Source organism: Hemitrygon akajei, chromosome 1 (assembly GCF_048418815.1).
Source record: "Hemitrygon akajei chromosome 1, sHemAka1.3, whole genome shotgun sequence".
In the NCBI taxonomy this organism is placed as follows: Eukaryota; Metazoa; Chordata; class Chondrichthyes; order Myliobatiformes; family Dasyatidae; genus Hemitrygon; species Hemitrygon akajei.
This window is the reverse complement of record NC_133124.1, coordinates 85642649-85660373: the sequence shown is the minus strand read 5'-3', so window position 1 is coordinate 85660373 and position 17725 is coordinate 85642649. Positions and strand designations below refer to the sequence as shown.

At 37.7% G+C, this 17725-nt stretch overlaps 2 protein-coding genes across 10 annotated transcripts in view; one reads left to right on the top strand and one right to left on the bottom strand.

Moving 5' to 3' along the window:
* Nucleotides 1–7861, top strand: part of LOC140728447 (probable aminopeptidase NPEPL1) — a 50688-nt gene extending 42827 nt beyond the window's left edge. Inside the window, exons 8-12 of the mRNA XM_073047181.1 lie at nucleotides 2169–2269; nucleotides 2670–2793; nucleotides 3917–4093; nucleotides 6313–6423; nucleotides 7260–7861. Coding sequence (XP_072903282.1) covers nucleotides 2169–2269; nucleotides 2670–2793; nucleotides 3917–4093; nucleotides 6313–6423; nucleotides 7260–7421 — 675 coding nt within the window. The 3' untranslated portion in view covers nucleotides 7422–7861. The remainder of the gene's footprint in view (nucleotides 1–2168; nucleotides 2270–2669; nucleotides 2794–3916; nucleotides 4094–6312; nucleotides 6424–7259) is intronic.
* A 446-nt stretch (nucleotides 7862–8307) lies between these two features.
* Nucleotides 8308–17725, bottom strand: part of piezo2b (piezo-type mechanosensitive ion channel component 2b) — a 574856-nt gene continuing 565438 nt past the window's right edge. For all 9 annotated transcript variants that reach the window (XM_073047092.1, XM_073047145.1, XM_073047131.1 and 6 more), the window contains 3 exons: nucleotides 16290–16369; nucleotides 13709–13901; nucleotides 8308–11230 (listed from right to left, as the gene is read on the bottom strand). In XM_073047092.1, coding sequence (XP_072903193.1) covers nucleotides 10978–11230; nucleotides 13709–13901; nucleotides 16290–16369 — 526 coding nt within the window. In that variant the 3' untranslated portion in view covers nucleotides 8308–10977. The remainder of the gene's footprint in view (nucleotides 11231–13708; nucleotides 13902–16289; nucleotides 16370–17725) is intronic.

The following is a 17725-nucleotide window of genomic DNA, read 5'->3' as shown; positions in this document are numbered from 1 at the left end:
ATGTGGGAGAAGTTTAGGGACCACTTGAGCTGGGTTCAGGATAGGTTTGTCCCACTGAGGCAAGGAAAAAATGGTGGGAAAAGGGAACCATGGCTGACGAAACATGTGAGGCAACTGGTCAAGAGGAGAAAGGAAGCATATGTTAGATATAAGAAGCAGGAAGTAGGAGGGGCTTATGAGAAATATAGGGTAGCCAGAAAGGAGCTAAAGAAAGGACTTAGGAGAGCTCAAAGGGGGCATGAGAAGGCCTTGGCATGTAGGATTAAGGAGAACCCCAAGGCATTCTATGCATATGTGAAGAATAGGAGGATGACAAAAACGAAGGTGGGACCGCTAAAGGATAAAGAGGGCAATATGTGCCTGGAAGCGGAGGATGTTGGGGAGGTCCTAAATGAATACTTTGCTTCAGTATTCCCAAGTGAAAAGGATCTTGATCAGGATGAGGTCGAAGTAGAGCGGGCCTGTGTGCTGGACAATGTGGAGATTAAGGAAGAAGTGCTGGATCTTCTTAAAAATATTAAGATTGATAAATCCCCAGGGCCGCATATGATACACCCCAGGTTGTTGTGGGAATTGAGAGAAGAGATCGCAGGAGCATTAGCTATGATCTTGGAATACTCTTTGGCTGCAGGGGAAGTGCCGGAGGATTCTTAAGGATAGGATCTACGAGCATTTGGAGAAGTACAGTCTACTCATGGATAGTCAACATGGCTTTGTGAAGGGAAGATCGTGCTTCATGAGTTTTTTGAAGAGGTAACAAAAGAAATTGATGAGGGTACGACAGTGGATGTGGTCTACATGGACTTTAGCAAAGCATTTGACAAGGTCCCTCATGAGAGACTCATCCAGAAAATCATGAGGCATGGGATAAGTGGAACCTTGGCTGTTTGGATAAAAAATTGGCTTAAAGGAAGAAAGCAGAGGGTAGTTGTGGAAGGAAAGTATTCTGCCTGGAGGTCGGTGACTAGTGGAGTGCTGCAGGGATCTGTCCTGGGACCCCTGTTATTTGTCATTTTTATAAATGACCTGGATATAGAGGCGGAAGGAGTAAGTGAGTAAGTTTGCGGATGACACAAAGATTGGAGGAGTTGTGGATGGAGCTGTAGGTTGTCGAAGGTTACAAGAGGATATAGACTGGCTGCAGAGTTGGGCAGAAAAATGGCAGTTGGAGTTCAATCCGGACAAGTGTGAGATGACACATTTTGGAAGGACAAACCAGAAGACTGAGTACAGGATTAATGGTCACTTACTTAAGAGTGTGGATGAACAAAGGGACCTTGGGGTTCAAAAGCATACATCCCTCAAGGTCACTGCACAGGTTGATAGGGTAGTTAAGAAGACCTATGGGATGCTAGGCTTCATTAACAGGGGGATTGAGTTCAAGAGTAGAGAGGTCATGTTGCAACTCTACAAATCTCTGGTGAAACTGCTCTTAGAGTATTGTGTTCAATTCTGGTCACCTCATTATAGGAAGGATGTGAAGGCTATGGAGAAGGTGCAGAGGAGATTTACCAGGATGTTGACTGGTTTGGAGAACAAGTCATATGAAGCAAGGTTAGCAGAGCTGGGACTTTTCTCTTTGGAGTGTAGAAGAATGAGAGGGGACTTGATAGAGGTCTACAAGATTATGAGAGGCATAGATAGGGTGGATAGTCGGTACCTGTTTCCCAGGGCACCAATAGCAAACACCAGAGGGCATATGTACAAAATTAAGGGAGGGGAGTTTAGGGGAGACATCAGGGTAAGTTTTTTAACACAGAGGGTTGTGAGTGCCTGGAATGACTTGCCAGGGATGGTGGTGGACTCTAAAACATTAGGGGTATTTAAGAGCCTCTTGGACAGGCACATGGATGAAAGAAAATGGAGGGTTATGGGGTAGTGTGGGTTTAGTACTTTTTTTAAAGGATTATATGGGTCAGCACAACATGGAGGGCTGAAGGACCTGTACTGTGCTGTAGTGTTCTATGGTTCTATGGTTCATTTGCTGCGCTGTTTATGGAACACCTAATCAGGTGATATATTTAATGAAAAAATACATGTCTTTATTTAGTGCAAAGTAGTGGAACTGAATTCTTGCTTTACAGAAGAATCCACTTTAAAATGCTGTGCTAAGAGCCTTATTTTGTGCTGAAGGATATTGCTACAATATTTCTATTTTGTTTAACTAGGGTTTTAAAGAAAACTTGCATGCATTATTCTGCTTGGCTGAGAATACAGTAGGAGCTGAAGCCACAAGACCTGATGACATTCACCAGCTATATTCTGGAAAGTGAGTTAGTGGATGTCTGCTGCTACATCTTTGGTCTTCCAGTATTTTGGTCACGATGTATGAGCAAAATGCAGAATATAAACAAACAGCCTTGACAATTTGTTATAATAGATGCATTTTGTTCTCCAAGTACCTTTGAGAAGAAATTAGGATTTGATTATAATGTCATTTGTAGTACTTGGGTTGTATGTTCAGCCTGGTTAATTTTCTCTGATTTTCTCTTAGCAATTTATCACTGTACATTTTTTTTAGAGGCCAGGAATACTTTCAAAATCCTAATTTTACTGATGATTATAGTTTCATACACTGAGTGGATTATATTGCAAAAAATGCTGCTTCAAGTTTATGCAAATCAGATTTGATTGTGTTTTACTTTTTAAAAAACGCATTTACTCAATAGAACTGTTGAGATCAATAACACAGATGCAGAAGGTTCTCTGGTTTTGGCTGATGGAGTGTCCTATGCTTGTAAAGATCTCAAAGCAGACATCATCATAGATATTGCAACTTCAGCTGGAGCTCAGGTAAGTGAATGTTTCTGGTTTGATTTTACTCTTAATTTACATTGCCTCTGGTGGTCAATGAATATTAGTGTCAAAGAATGCAGTTTTTATTGGCAGCAGTTAGAATGCATTGACCGTCCACATGAAAACAGCACGCGCAGTTATTAAATTATTAGAGTCATAGAGCTGTACCTCATGGAAGTTAGCCCTTTGACTCAAATGGACAAACAAGATGCTCATTAAAGCTAATCCCATTTGACTACATTTGGCTTGTATCCACCTTCCTATCTGCGCTCCAATCTAAGTGTTTTAAATGTTGTTAACATACTTGTTTCAACCATTTCCTCCAGCAACTCATTCCATATACAGACCAATTTCTGGGTGAAAAATCTGGCTGTCAGGATCATGTTAAATCTCTCCCTTCTCACCTTAAATTATGCCCTTTAATTTTGATTTCTCAACCCTGGGAGAAAAAGACTGTTTTCACTATGTCCCTCATGAATTTGATTAAGTCCTAATTTATAATGACACTTTGTGGATAATGAAACTCTGGTTAATAGTCTAACACTATTAATAAAAATGTTAAATTTTGATGTTGCATACCAGAGAGAATGGTTATTCTGCAGATCTAACTATCAAATGAACCTAAAATGCTAAGATTTTATCACTTGTAAAAGTTGGCCTTTGCAATTCTTCTGCAAAGTAGACATCCCTCCATTGGCAATCCAGTTCTGACCTTGTATTGGACTTGCCAGGGAAAGTAGAAGTAGAATCTTCTTCCTGATGATGCCTTCCTGTTGGCCACCGGAAGCTGCAGCACTAACAAGGAATGTTCCTTGAACATTTTGAGAATTCCAAGTGAATATCTTACCAGTGCTCTGCACCATGATAGTGTCTCTCTCAGTGCATTTGTTGTCCTATTTCATGCAAGCAAATACCTCTGTGCCCTGTGTACAAATAATCACTTCGCTAGTTCAATGTGCTATTTTCAGACCCCGACTTGCATGTTCATGGATGATGACCTCATTTTTATTTTTCATAATTTTAGAATTAGCTCTCTTGTAATATGTGTAATTGAAAAAAAGATTTTGGTATATTTGAATGGCAGGTCTTTGTATAAACTTTTAATATGAACTTTAACTAGGGTATTGTGACTGGGAAGTACCATGCTGGATTGCTTACCAATAATGAAGAGTGGGAACAGGCCTGTGTTAAAGCTGGACAAAACAGTGGAGATCTTGTGCACCCATTGGTTTACTGCCCTGAACTCCACTTCAGTGAATTTACTTCAACTGTGGCAGATATGAAAAACTTTGTATCTGTAAGTTAGTTGTCTATCTTGGCTATTCTATTAGGGTTATTTAATTCTCTAAATTAGGCTGATGCTGTGTTAAGTGAAGTTTTTTTTCCCTCAAAATGTAATCTCTACTGTCAAGATGTTAAAATCAAAAATACAAGAGATTTTGCAGATGCTGGAAATCCAGAGCAACACACAGAGAATGCTGTAGGAACTCAGCAGATCAGACATCATCCTTGGAAATGAATGAACAGTTGACATTTTGGGCTGAGACCCTTCCTCAGGTGTTAAAGATCAAATTGACTGTCCAGTCATCTCGATTTAAATAACATTTCAATCCTAAATTTAAACAGCCTGTAACTTAGTTGGGTTAAATTGTTCTCCAATCTTGGCAATTTACTTGCAAACATCGTACCACAATGTGAGGAGACATAGTCACTGTGCTGTTAAACTTAATTTACAAATGGGTATAGTCAGTGAAGATTTTGAAGCAACTTGCTATGTCAAGGTGACAATGAGTTAACTAGGAAATAGAATTTTTTCATTCTGTAAATATTTTCTATAAGTCTTTTCTTTAATCTCGCAATGATTTTGTACGGTGATATGTCCACAATAATTTCTTTGACAGTGCAACTTCCTGTGTCCATCTTTTTCATATCTCCAAATGCATTTTCAAACAACAGACAAAACTCATTTTACTTACAATATTTGTTACCTATTAATGAAAAAAAGTTCTTACTCTCAGTCGGGAATAAACCTGCAGCTGATTTTCATGTCCCTCTGCGTCTCTTAATGTGCAAAATATTAAAGACTCCAGGGATATAGGAGTAGGTTATTTAGCCCATCACTTGCTTTGCCAATCATTTATATGGTTGATCTTTTACCTGAATGCACATGCCCCACATTTTAACATCACGGGTATAGTTGGTGTAATATTGATAACAAAAAATTTTAATGGCATCTTAATTCATGCTCCCAGTATGATTCTGCCTTGCCACCATCCCACATTTGTATCATTCAATGATTTTCTTAATTGATTCTTGAGTTTCGACCTTTATTATTCTAACTGGAATTTCATATCCTGATCATCTTTTTGTGTGGAGAATATCCTGAAATAGACTTAAAGTTAAGGTTTACTATTATGAATCTTTTTCTCTGTCCTGTTCTATACTGAGTTTTATGTAAAGCATTGTAATACATTGCCTTTATACAGTCTATAATAAGAATTGGTGTTCAATTGCTGTATAGAAAGTGAAGGGATTTAAGAATGGAATATTACTTATGCCAGTGGTACTATATAAAAGGACAAGTTGTTGTTTAAATAGGTTTTGAGAAAGTATTTGAAGATGTTATAATAGTAATGGAAGTCAGTTTTGGAGAATAAGGTTATAATTTCTGAAAGGTAGAAGTTTGTATTAGAAATGGAGGATAAGTTGTAATTAAATTCAGGAACAGAAGTCTTGTTACAGAGACAAAAATGAAAGTTGAAAGTTGTGATGTGAGATTATGGGGAGATTTAAAAATGAGGTTGAGTGTTGATGCTGGAATTCCAAAGCATCACACACAAAATGCTGGAGGACACTACTGGAGATGACGTTATAGCACTTTTCTTGTGGCAGATAGAAATGGCAATAAATTTATCCTTGTTTGAGGTGTACTTTCATCCTAAGAACAAATAAATGTTCCAAAAAGGACCCAGTGCTTTCCCAGCGTATATGACAAATAAACTCTTCTTGGGCTTCCAGCCAGTTATAGGTATTGATAATAACTTGATGTTTTAATGACAAGCTCTGGGTTGTCATGAAAATGAAATTGCTTTCTTTCAACAGCTCCCATGGTTTTTCTGTATTTCATGGCTGTCTGGAGAAGATGAATATCAGAGCTGTATTATACATGAATACTTTGACTATAAAGTGAAACGTTGAACCTTTTTAAAAAATTCTGCTAGGCTTTCTTGGGTCAGCTGGCCACCTCTCAGCCAGCCAGTTCCATGACACCTCTCTGTTCCTGACTAAAATACATATTAACTTGCTTTCACTGGGGATCAACTAAAACTTTGTTATAAAATGATTAATTTGAGCTCAAAATTATGAAGATACTGGACTGTATTAGCAGTGGTTTTTGAATTTAAAGTATATTTAATTCAGAAATACATACATTAATGGTTTACAAACATATCAATTTGCATATAGACTGTGTGGTGTCTGGCAGGGATCAATTTTAATGTAGTTGTGTCATTGTAGGGTCAGGCCAATGCTCTGAGCTCGTGCGCAGGCTTGTTTATCGAAGCACATATTGGCTTTGATTGGCCAGGAGTATGGGTGCACATTGACATGGCTTCTCGAGTTCATTCTGTAAGTAAAATTTTCTGTAACATTTGATCTTGGTGGAAAGGTTAATTTATTGCATGCATTATTTAAGTTTGGATGTCCTTACCTCAGGATATATGTTAGCATGGCAAACCAATTTGTTTAATCCACATACAGTTTTCAAAAGCAGCAGTGTCTGGTCAGTTATTTGTTTAGAAGTTTAATATGGTACATAAATGTTCCTAGTTGATTCTTTTCATCCTATAACTGCAATTATATTTATCATCTACTCTCCAATTCTTTTAAATTTATTTCTCTGTTCTGCCTGCAAGCATTATATTTTACATTTGTGCAGAAGAGAGGATGACTAATGATGAGTCAGAAAAAACTAAATGGCTCTGGGAACATTCAGTAGGAGTTGGATTGGAGCATGAGCCTTGGGAAAACTTAGGGCAGAAAGGTTCTGAGAATAGTGGGGTGCCATTCTACTGTGTGAAAGTAGAATTCTACCATACACATCTGGGGACACGCAGAATTGCAGCAAAGCTTTGGAAATGAGTTTTCGTTTGACGTACCATATAGTGATATTTCAGCACTGTGAATGACTTGTTCTTTTAAGATTCTGATTAACGGGTTATAATGTATCACAATATTATAACTTAAAGCTTTAGAGAAAATTTGATAAGTAGGAAGTTTAAAAACTTACTTTGTTTTACGAACAGATAATAGTAAGAAACTATGCCTCTTTATGCAAAGGGTTAATTCTAGCATGATGCTTTTGGGAATGTCAGTGCATGTGATAAGTGCTATTGTCTGTACAAGATTATTACAATTTGAGTATACTTAAGCTGAGAAACTAATGGATATACTTTCTGCATCAGGGAGCTCGGGCTACAGGCTATGGGGTAGCTCTACTTTTAGCATTGTTTGGCCGTGCAACAGATAATGTATTATTGAACGTCATTTCACCAAGTGCTGTTAACTTTACCACAGAAGTTGGTAATTCGATGGAAAATTGCTTCAAAAAGAGAAGACTGATATGAATTCTGATTGCAATTGTGTTCATTTTCTGCTTTATGGAATTGAAAGTATTCATTTCCTGACCCTGTTAGGAATTTGGGAGCATACAGTAATTATTTTTCACTGTTATTCCTTAATGCTGGTGATATGTCAAATAGAACCCACTGCTTTGCTAATGATTTAATCCTATTTCTTTTTGCATGGAGACTTGGCAGAGATTGGAGTTGTATTTATTGCAGATTAAGAGTTTTTACTTCTATGAATGTAAGTTGAGCTATACTGTTTGGAGGTCACATACTTATACAATGAATCAAATTCTCTTATGTATAGCAAATAGCCTTAGTACTACCTCCTAGCAGCTTAAAATGAAACTGTAAAGATTTTTTAACCAGGTTTAAAATGTTTTTGTATATTTTCATGTATTTGAATAAGATCTATGCATAAAACATTATATAATTTTCAAGGTTGTCCTGTTGCGTCTATTTAATCCGTCGCTGCATTTCTTATCCTTTTTTTTTAGATTATGTATTTGTACTAATGTGGTGATTATTCCTAACGTTGGAGGGCTGCCACTGTTCACTCTAATGTGCTAAAGTTACTTCTTCAGCGATTTCCTCGTTACTCCAGTTTAATATTCTGATGACAACAGGGCTAACTTCAAACATTTTACAAATAAGGTGTTAAAAATTCTAATACACATAAGCCTCAGGTGTTTTCATTTGTGCAGGAGAAGGTGGACAGCCTGGTTTGTCACCCCTAACCTAATTTGGATGAATTCACATTTATCAAAATTAAATAAATTTTTTATATACTATCCCATTTCTAACCTGGTGAGTATTGACTCTACTTTAGTTCGAAGAACATTTGCCTCTGTTTATACTTTACAGAATCTTCTGGTGAGAAAATACCCAGTTTTCATGAAATTTTATTGAAAATGTCAATCACTGTGAGATGTTTTAGAAACAAATATAAAACAAGGGACATATTTTCACTGGTAACGGTTGACAGTAGAGTCACAATTGTCTGGGTCTGGTAGACAGCGTCCAGTTCAGAAAAAAAACAGAGCAAACCTACTAGAAGCAAAGCTTATTGCATATTTTCTAAAACTAATCTCAGTACTCCAGAAGTTCATGAATAAACTTGAAATATAAATACACCTTAACACACTAATATTGAAATCCATAAGGTAATGTTATCCTTTGTCATACAAAACTTAGTTGCACCAACTATTATTGTTCATTTTCACTTAAAATCATCCATTGTAATACACATGGTATGGCAGGTTGGATCATGGACTAAGGCTATCAATATTAGGTTGAAAATAGCCAATTCCTTCCAATAAATATAGTCAAGCTACTTGTAGAATGGGAAAAACATTGCTCTTCATTTGATTTTCTAAGCAACCAGAACTTCAAAAGATGAGAAATCCTTAAAACAGCTGTATCTGAAAAAAAAATTGACTCATGAATGCTATTTTCATCTTCAAACAAATTTATAAAGTGATCTTAAAAACAGTTTCTAAAACTATTATTGCAAGATTAAAGGGTTTTGAAAGCTAACTTGGGTTTTTGTTTGGTTTTAACACAATGACCCTTAATGTTGTTTGAAACTTGTTGTAGCCCTGTGTTAGTTTTCTAAATTATAGATCAATTACTTAGCACATTTTCTTACATGGAAATCACAGTGCTGTGATTGCCGAACTTTTATCTGGATCTCCATGAGACAGACATAAGCAAATACAAATTACATTATTAACCCAACATAACCAGACAATGATTAAATCTTCACCAATTGGATTTGTTTGTGCAACCAAGTTACAGGAATATTTGGTGAGTTACCTTAAGTAGGAAAACTGCCGAAGAGGAAGTTAAGTTTCAATCCTTGCTTTACATTAACAATACAAATGTGTAATAGTTGTCAGAGACCAATAACTGACATGAAAATAGTTGGCCACATTGGTAATGAGCCGGTGCTACCCTGTAGGAAGCATGGCAAATTACACATACAATTCCTCCTTGGTTGCAGTAACCTTCACTGTAATTGTCTGTTTTTAAAAGTTTTCTCACTTTGGGTCTGTGCTTGTGCTATAATTCTACTCATCAATAATATAATCCTTAGAAATACATCATTATTTCTAAACCAAAACAGTCATATTAATCTTCAACATGTTTGCATTCAGATAAGTAGATTAAAATTAAATCTTAAGATACATGTATATTTTGCCCTTTTCAGGGTTTTAAGTTACCTTGAAAATTGTAGCAATAACAATTTGCATGTGGAAATATGCAGAGAAAAGTCAAACTTTAAGCCAAGTAAATCTTCTATCCAAAAGTCAGGCAGTCTATTTTTCAGAATATTATGCATTATGATTGGTTACATAATATCCTTTTTATATTGACTCCAGTTATTATTTATTCTAATGCTGTGACACAAGATAAATCCACTTTACTGTGCTCGAGTGAAAGCACATGAATGTGCCCATCAAACCCCTATAAGCAAGTTCCTGATACTGGTTATGCTTTCATGGGTAATATCCATTAGAAGAGACCACATGGTTCCCAGTAAGAAAATCAGCAAATTATCACCTTGGAATATATCACCATATATTCCAATAATTGGTTGAAGATGGATCATCATAACAATTGGAAACACATCACTCAGGCTCTCACCAGACAAATGGAATAGGTGAGAAGGAGATGAAACATAATTATAGTTGGAGTCTTCCTATCAAAATAATTGACACTGTGGGCTCATTAAGAAAAAAGTTATGTTAGCTTCAGTTTAATCAAAGAGAAAAGCTATTGAAAGATTTGCCCTTCAGAGGTTCAAGTAAATTCTGAACATTTTGGTGACTTCTGGTTTCAAGTACTTTTGTGAGTACCACAGGAGCCTTTATCTAGAAGTATGTTTCGAAGCATTAATGTCCACCCACTTTGTTTTTTTTATAAGATATTGAAGATACAGAAGACATATAAGCCTTTGATAAAATAACTCTTCCTGAGAAAGCTCACTGTTAAGGTGATACTTTTCTATTGCCTGTACAAATAAGTCATGTAAAATAAATTGTTAAATTACTTCCCTTGCTTAAGCTCGTCAGTAAATTCATTCATCAGTGGAGACCTGTGATGTCCTTAATCTTTGATGATTTCTTCTTTCATTGGCCATTATCGAATCACTCCAGGTCTTCTTCCCCGAAAACTGGGTGGTATTGACATAAAGTTGCATCGCTCAAAATTCATAAAGAAAATACAAAGGATTGATACAGATGATATCTGTAAGGAAGGTTAGCATTTCGGAAGCCCTGATTTTGGTTGGCTGAAAGTGAAAAGAAACTGGATTCAGCTACGATCTGGAATCAACTCCATAACCAGGACTGAATGGTGGCACAAACACCAGTCTTACACTGTCAGCAGAGGGAGACTGTAGGCAGAGAGGACTTGAGGAACGTGCAACTGCCTGGGCTCCAGAAGGAAAAGCTCCTGTCACCTAACTGTGAATAACTCAGCTTTTCTGTGATATTGTGCTTTTTTTTTAAATCTCCAAATTAGATCCAATTTACATCCAGATCAGTAAGATTGGTCACTTCGTCTTTTCGCGTGTCCATTTGATCATAGTTTCTGGTGATCTATATAAGAAGATGAGCTTAGCATACAGATCCTCCTCCAATTCTAACTCTCCAGTCTCTCGAACCAGGAAGATATCTGTGCATAGCTTCAAGATTCGGTCCACGTTTGGCAGCTCTTCAAACATGATGGAGTGAGAGATCCCACTGAAGAACTCACGCACAAACTTTCCAATGACGAGCACAACTGATGCATAGAGACCCATAATGCTGAAAAGCAATGAAAACCATTAGAGTACGTCAGGAAATTCAGATTTTTCTTTAAAATTGGGGATGAAAAGTGGAGCATCCAAGTTTAAGTTATACAGTATATGGCTTCCTAAATCTTCAACAGTGATGGAAAATGCTTGCTCATTATAAGCTATATCCCATAATAATAATCTATGTCTGAAACAAGGTTCAGTGGTCTAGTTCCATTGTATATGCAAACAGGTATGCAAATGTCTCATCAATGCTTTAAATATAATATTGTTCCCCTTCACCCACTCCCAGGGGTAGCCAGCACAACTTACACTCAGTGAAGACTTCGCATATAACATGCTAAGTTCTTCAACTGATGTGCTGTCACTTACATCCAATCAAACTGTATTACTGGTGTAGGTGAAGGGATTGAATGTATTACTGTTACATTTATTGGCAGTACACAGAGGTAGAAAATTGAGCTGGGAATTGTTCACAAAGAGTTTGCTAAGGAATATAGTTGCATTAACTGTATAAAATTTAAGTTGAATGTGAGATTCCCATTTTGATAAAAACACTAGAAAAGCAGCAAATTATTTAAATACAGATGGAACTTAGTACTTTACTGTACCAAACAATCTGGGTGTTATTGTACATAAAGCACAAAGTATGTGGGTGCAGCACATGGAATGTTGTCCTTTAGTCCAAGATGGTTAGAGTTTAATAAGTACAGGGTGTCAATGAGATCACGTCCGGAGTGCAGTGATCAATAACTCTCCTTAGGAATATCCTTGGGTAGTTCAAAGAAGGTTAACTGGGATGTTTCACATTAAGGAACTGTCTAATGAAAACATAGTAAGCAAAAAATATTGGACCGATGTTTAGAAGAATAGGAAGTGAACTTTATGAAAATTTATAATATTCTAAGTAGACTGCCTGACAATAGCAAAAAATACTCTTCCTTCTTCTCTGTCCATCTTACGTACCAGCACAGTTACAAACTTGATAAGTTCAAGACCTTTGTTGCATTCTTTGTGGGAATTCTGGGAGACCTTCAGCCTCCCAGATAACCACATCTGTACCAGGTGCACTGAGCTTCAGTTCCTCAGGAGGCAGGTACCTGCATGACTGTCAGGGGAGGGAAAGGAAATGGGCAGCCCAGTGGCCATTCCCCTCAATAATAAGTATATGGATTTGGATACTGTTGAGGGGGATAACCTTTTGGAGGGAGCTGCAACGGCCAGGTCTCTGGCACTGTTGCTCAGAAGGGAAGGGGGATAAGGGGACTGCAGTAGTGCAAGGGGATTCCATAGTTAGAAGAGCAGAGACAAGATTCTGCAGACATGAAAGAGACACCCGGATGGTATGTTGCCTCCTAGGTGCCAGGGTTGGGGACCATTGGGTCCATGGCATTCTGATGGGGGTGGGTGAGCGGCCAGAAATCTTGATACATACTGGCACTAGTGACATAGGTAGGAAAAGAGAGGAGGTCCTGAAGAGAGAATTTAGGGAGGTACTTGTGCAAAATGTTGGAGGAACTCAGCAGGTCGAGCAGCATCTATGGAATGCAGTGAATAGTTGATGTTTCGGGCTGAGACCCTTCATCAGGACTGGAAAGGAAGGGGGAGGAAGGCAGACTAAGAAGGGGGGAGGGGAGGAAGAAATACAAGGTGGTTGGTGGTAGGTGAAACTGGGTGGGGGGAGGCTGAAGTGGAGCTGGGCATTTGATTGGTGAAAGAGATAAAGGGCTGGAGAAGGGGGAGTATGATAGGAGAGGACTAAAGACCATGAAGGAGAGAGAGGAGCACCAGAGGGAGGTGATGGGCAGGTAAGGAGAGAAGGTATGAGAGGGAAGCAGGAATGGTGAGGGGGTGGGGCAATAACTGGAAGTTTGAGGAATCAATCCCTCCCTCTGGTGCTCCTCCTCCTTCCCTTTCTTTCATGGTCTTCGGTCCTCTCCTTTCAGATTGTTTATCCTTCATTGGAATTTATTGCCTCTGCAAGGTGGATCTTTGTTTTCACTCATTAAATCCACCTTACACTGAAATGGCAAAGAACTTTAAGACCTGTCTTAGAGTTCATTCTGAGTGCAGGGTAATATTAGAAACATTCATGTGCAATTAAGACTTCCAGTATTTTAATGGGTTCAAAATCTGTACTGATAAGATGATCAAGGAAACCTGTAATAATCAAAGTATCAAAGTGGAGGAAAGTGCAAACTTCCTCTATCATTTTATACAGCACTAGAGTAATAATGACGTGTAAGAATTTATGAAAAAACATTAAACCATTGTTAAATGACCAATATTTCATAAATGAATGAGGAAAACAATTACAATAATTAAAAGACAATTGGACAGATATATGGAGATAGGAAAGGTTTAGAGGAATATATGCCAAATACAGGAAGGCAGTTTGGTTGGCATGGACTAATTGGGTCATAGGGCCCGTTTCTGTACTGTATAGCTCTATTGTAAAGTAAATCAAAGAATTGAATTGTTGTCTTACCCATAGCCAGCCAGGAAGCCAAGACTTGGAGGACTAACTTTATCACTGAATACAATAATTTCTAAACTTTCCTTTTTATTATTTTTGAGAAACTTGTTGGTCTGATTAACAATCCACCATTCCTGTATGAGTCCTGTAACATTGCTTTTTTCCTGAACCAGCATTAAATCAAGTTCACAGTAGTCATCAACATCTGTTGGAGGAAAGTAAAACACAGATCATATTGAAAAGGTTACATATTTTAATACATTTCGGTGTATTGTGTATTTCAGGATGTCTGTGGAAAAATAGTAGAAAAAGGGACAAATCAATGATTAGATGATATGCAATTAATTGTATCATTTGGTTGATCTTTCATTGATCCTGTTATAGTTAGTATTCTATAGATTCGCTGAGTATGCCCAGCAAATGCTCATGGTTCTATATGGTGATTATATGAACTTTGATAATAAAATTTACTTTGAAACTGCCTTTAAAAAGTCACAGTGAAAAATAAAAGAATGATCAAGAATGTTAAATCATGCAATGCGCCTGGCTCTGAACTGCCTTCTGAAGTGACTGGTAACCCACTCAGTTAAACATTACAAGGAATTACTGTGCAGACTACAGCTATTCAATTAGGTGGTTCAGCTTCACATTCTCAGCCATGACTAGGGATGGACATTCAACACTTGTCTTGCTGGTGATATCCACGTCCTGAGAATTAAAAGAATTAAATATAGGAGAAGATGTGAATCTTGATTACAACATGGATACTACAAACAAAAATAGAAGTACCATAGAAGGAGAATATGAAAGATGGCACATTTTAAAAAATAATTTATGAAATCTAAATCAGGTAACACATAAAAGAAACTTTTTGGTTACTGATCAATTTGAAAATGTGGAAAGGCTCTAAACAAGAACTTGATGCTTTGTTAAAAGTCATTTTGATGTCAAATTTCAATAGAGCACAAATGTTGCCCAGGCATAGCCTCAGAGACATAAGACAGAGGAGCGGAATAGGCCAATTGCCCATCTAGTCTACTCTAACATTTGATCATGGCTTTCAGTAATTCACTCAAAGTTGCTGTTCTCACTGGAGTAAAATTGAGTTCATACTTTACAGCATTTTGAAAAATGAGATTATTCTACCAAAATTGATAAATTCTTAAAGGGGTTGGAAAGCTACGTAAATGTTGAGAAGCTTTCTCACCATTCTATAAACGTAGAACTGTGGTGTCGGTATTAGTCTCTGCATAAGGAATTAGTCACTTGTAATATTCTCCACCACTTTCCACAGCACCCCTTGCTACAAGAGCTTCCCCTGACTGAGGTTTGTTAAATTTGTTCCAAAAACAACCCAGTAAATTTCTGGACATCAAGGATCTAATCCAGGGAAATAAGGAAAAGATAAGTCATGATCTTGTTGAACGTGGAGCAGGTTTGAAGGTTGGGTTGACCCTATTCCTGCTGCTAGTTCTTATGTTCAAGACAGGTTGTTAAAATGCTTGGACTACGAAGTCAAGGGAGTGTATTTGAGGCTGGTAATAAAGTTTGGTTATGATCCATATAGCAGAACAGGCTTGAATTGTCAAATAGCCCCCTTTGCCTTCCATATCTATTGTTTCTATATAACTTTTATCAATCAGGGCATAGAAGTTGGAAGTTATGTTGGATTCTACAAGACATTGCTGAGCCCACACCTGGAGTATTTTCAATTTAGGTCATCCTGTTACAGGATGGATGTGACTAAACTGGAAAGAGTGCAGAAAAAGATTTGCAAGGACGTTGCTGGGACTCCAGGACTGAATTATAGGGAGAAGTTAAACAGGTTGTGAATTTACTCCTTGGAGCATAGGAAATTGAGGGGTGAATTCATAGGGGTATATAAAGTCACAAAGAGGTGAGTAGTCGTACTTCAAGGGTTAGTAAATCTAGAAGACATAGTTTTAAGTTTAGATATGAAATGTTTAATAAGAACCTGAAGGGCAATATTTTTACACAGTGGGTGGTAGATATATGGATCCAGCTGCTAGAGGAAGTGGTTGAGTATATATCAGATACATTTAAGGAATATGTGGACAGATATATGGATAACAAGAATTTAGGGATTATGGTCTAAATGTTGGAAAATGGGATTTGCTATAATACACATTCTAGTCAGCATGGACACATATGGGCTGATTGCAAACAAGAGAAAATCTGCAGATGCTGGAAATCTGAGCAGCACAAAATGCTAGAGGAACTCAGCAGGCCAGGCAGCATATACGAAAAAGAGTACAGTTGAAGTTTTGGCCGAAACATCAACTTTACTCTTCTAGATGCTGCCTGGTCTGCTGAGTTTCTTCAGCATTTTGTGTGTGTTGCACAGATGGGCTGAAATGCCTTTTTGTGTGCTATCACTGAATTTCCCAGAATTGGTCGATATACAGCGACAAAGTATGAGCTTGCTTCTGAAGAACTCAGAAAAGCAGACTATCACCTTCAAGGAAATAACAGATCAGAACTAATTGCTTTTACGTTCCTTCCACAGTTACTCCTTTACTGTTATATACTTATGCACTGTAGAGTTGAAAACATCTTAAAGAGGTACACTTACGAGCATAAAGTTGTTTCACAGGCTTTGTGTCAGAATTGCTGGGAGCCCTGATATAGTTTGGAAATATCTTTGAAATTTTTCTGAAAAATAAAACCAGTTCATAATAAATCATCAACACGAAGGAGGTTGAGAGGTGTCTTGATAGACATGTATAAAATTATATTGGGCATAGACAGAGTGGACGGCCCAGTGTCTTTTACCAGAGAACATTCTTTTAAGGTGAGTGGACAAAAGCTTACGGGAGAAGGCAGAAATAGTTTTTTTTTTCAGAGAAAGTGGTAAATGCCTGGAATGTACTGCTGGGTGGTGGGAGAGGCTGATATATTAGGGACATTTAAGAAACTTAGATAGACACTTGGATGAAAGAAAAGTTATAGACAACATAGGAGGGAAGAGTCAGATTGATTATGGAGTAGGTTAAAAGGCTGCCACAACATCATGAGCCACAGAGCTTGTACTGTGCTGTAAAGTTCTATGACAATCGTCCATAGCAGAAAAACCTGTTCCCCTTTGCCATTTGATTTCTGATCATTTCATGAATACTACTTTGTTATTCCTTTTTAATTTTTTTTAACTTGTAGTAATTTTGTGTCCTTACACACTGTACTGCTGCTGCCTTAGAACAACAAATTTTATGTCATAGAAGTTAATGTTAACAAATACATACTGATTCTGACATAGGTTCCCCAGCAGAGGGCACAATTTACAACTCTTTCTTACGGCATTTAATTTTCCACTGAAATTAAGGTGAACTGTTTAAAAAGCATAAGTGATAGCTTGCACCTTAGAAAATATCATTGTATAGATGGAATGTCATTGTTAGAGGCTTTAATTCAGCAGTCAGGGACATCAAACTGTGGGTTCCAGACACTTGCAAATTGCCATGGAGGCACAAGAGGCTGCAGATACTCTAACTTGGATTAACAAATAATCCACTGGAGGAACTCACTAGGTTGAGCAACATGTGGATGCAGGAAATGTTGACGTTTCAGGTCAAAACCCGACATCAGGATCCTGCATTCTAATACAGAGTTTCAATCCTATTTTTTCCCCTCCTACTTGACTAGCTGAGTTCCTCCAGCAAACTGTTAACCCAAAGTGAAAACAGTTACTGCTGCCCCATTGCAGGCCAGGTCATCGGGTGTATTTAAGGTAGAGTTTGGTAGGTTCTTGATTAGGTGTGAAAAGTAACGGGGAGAAGGCAGGAGAATGGATTTGAGAAAGAAAACGAATCACCCATGATGAAGGAGTTGAATGACTTCAGACCTGTTGCCTTGACGTCGCACGTGATGAAGACCATGGAGCGGCTGATAATACAGAATCTGAGGCCACAAACCAGGCACGGTTTGTGAGGATCCTCTTCAGTTTGCGTATAAGGAGAAGGTGGGAGTGGAGGATGCTATCACGTATTTGCTGCACAAATCACTCTCTCACCT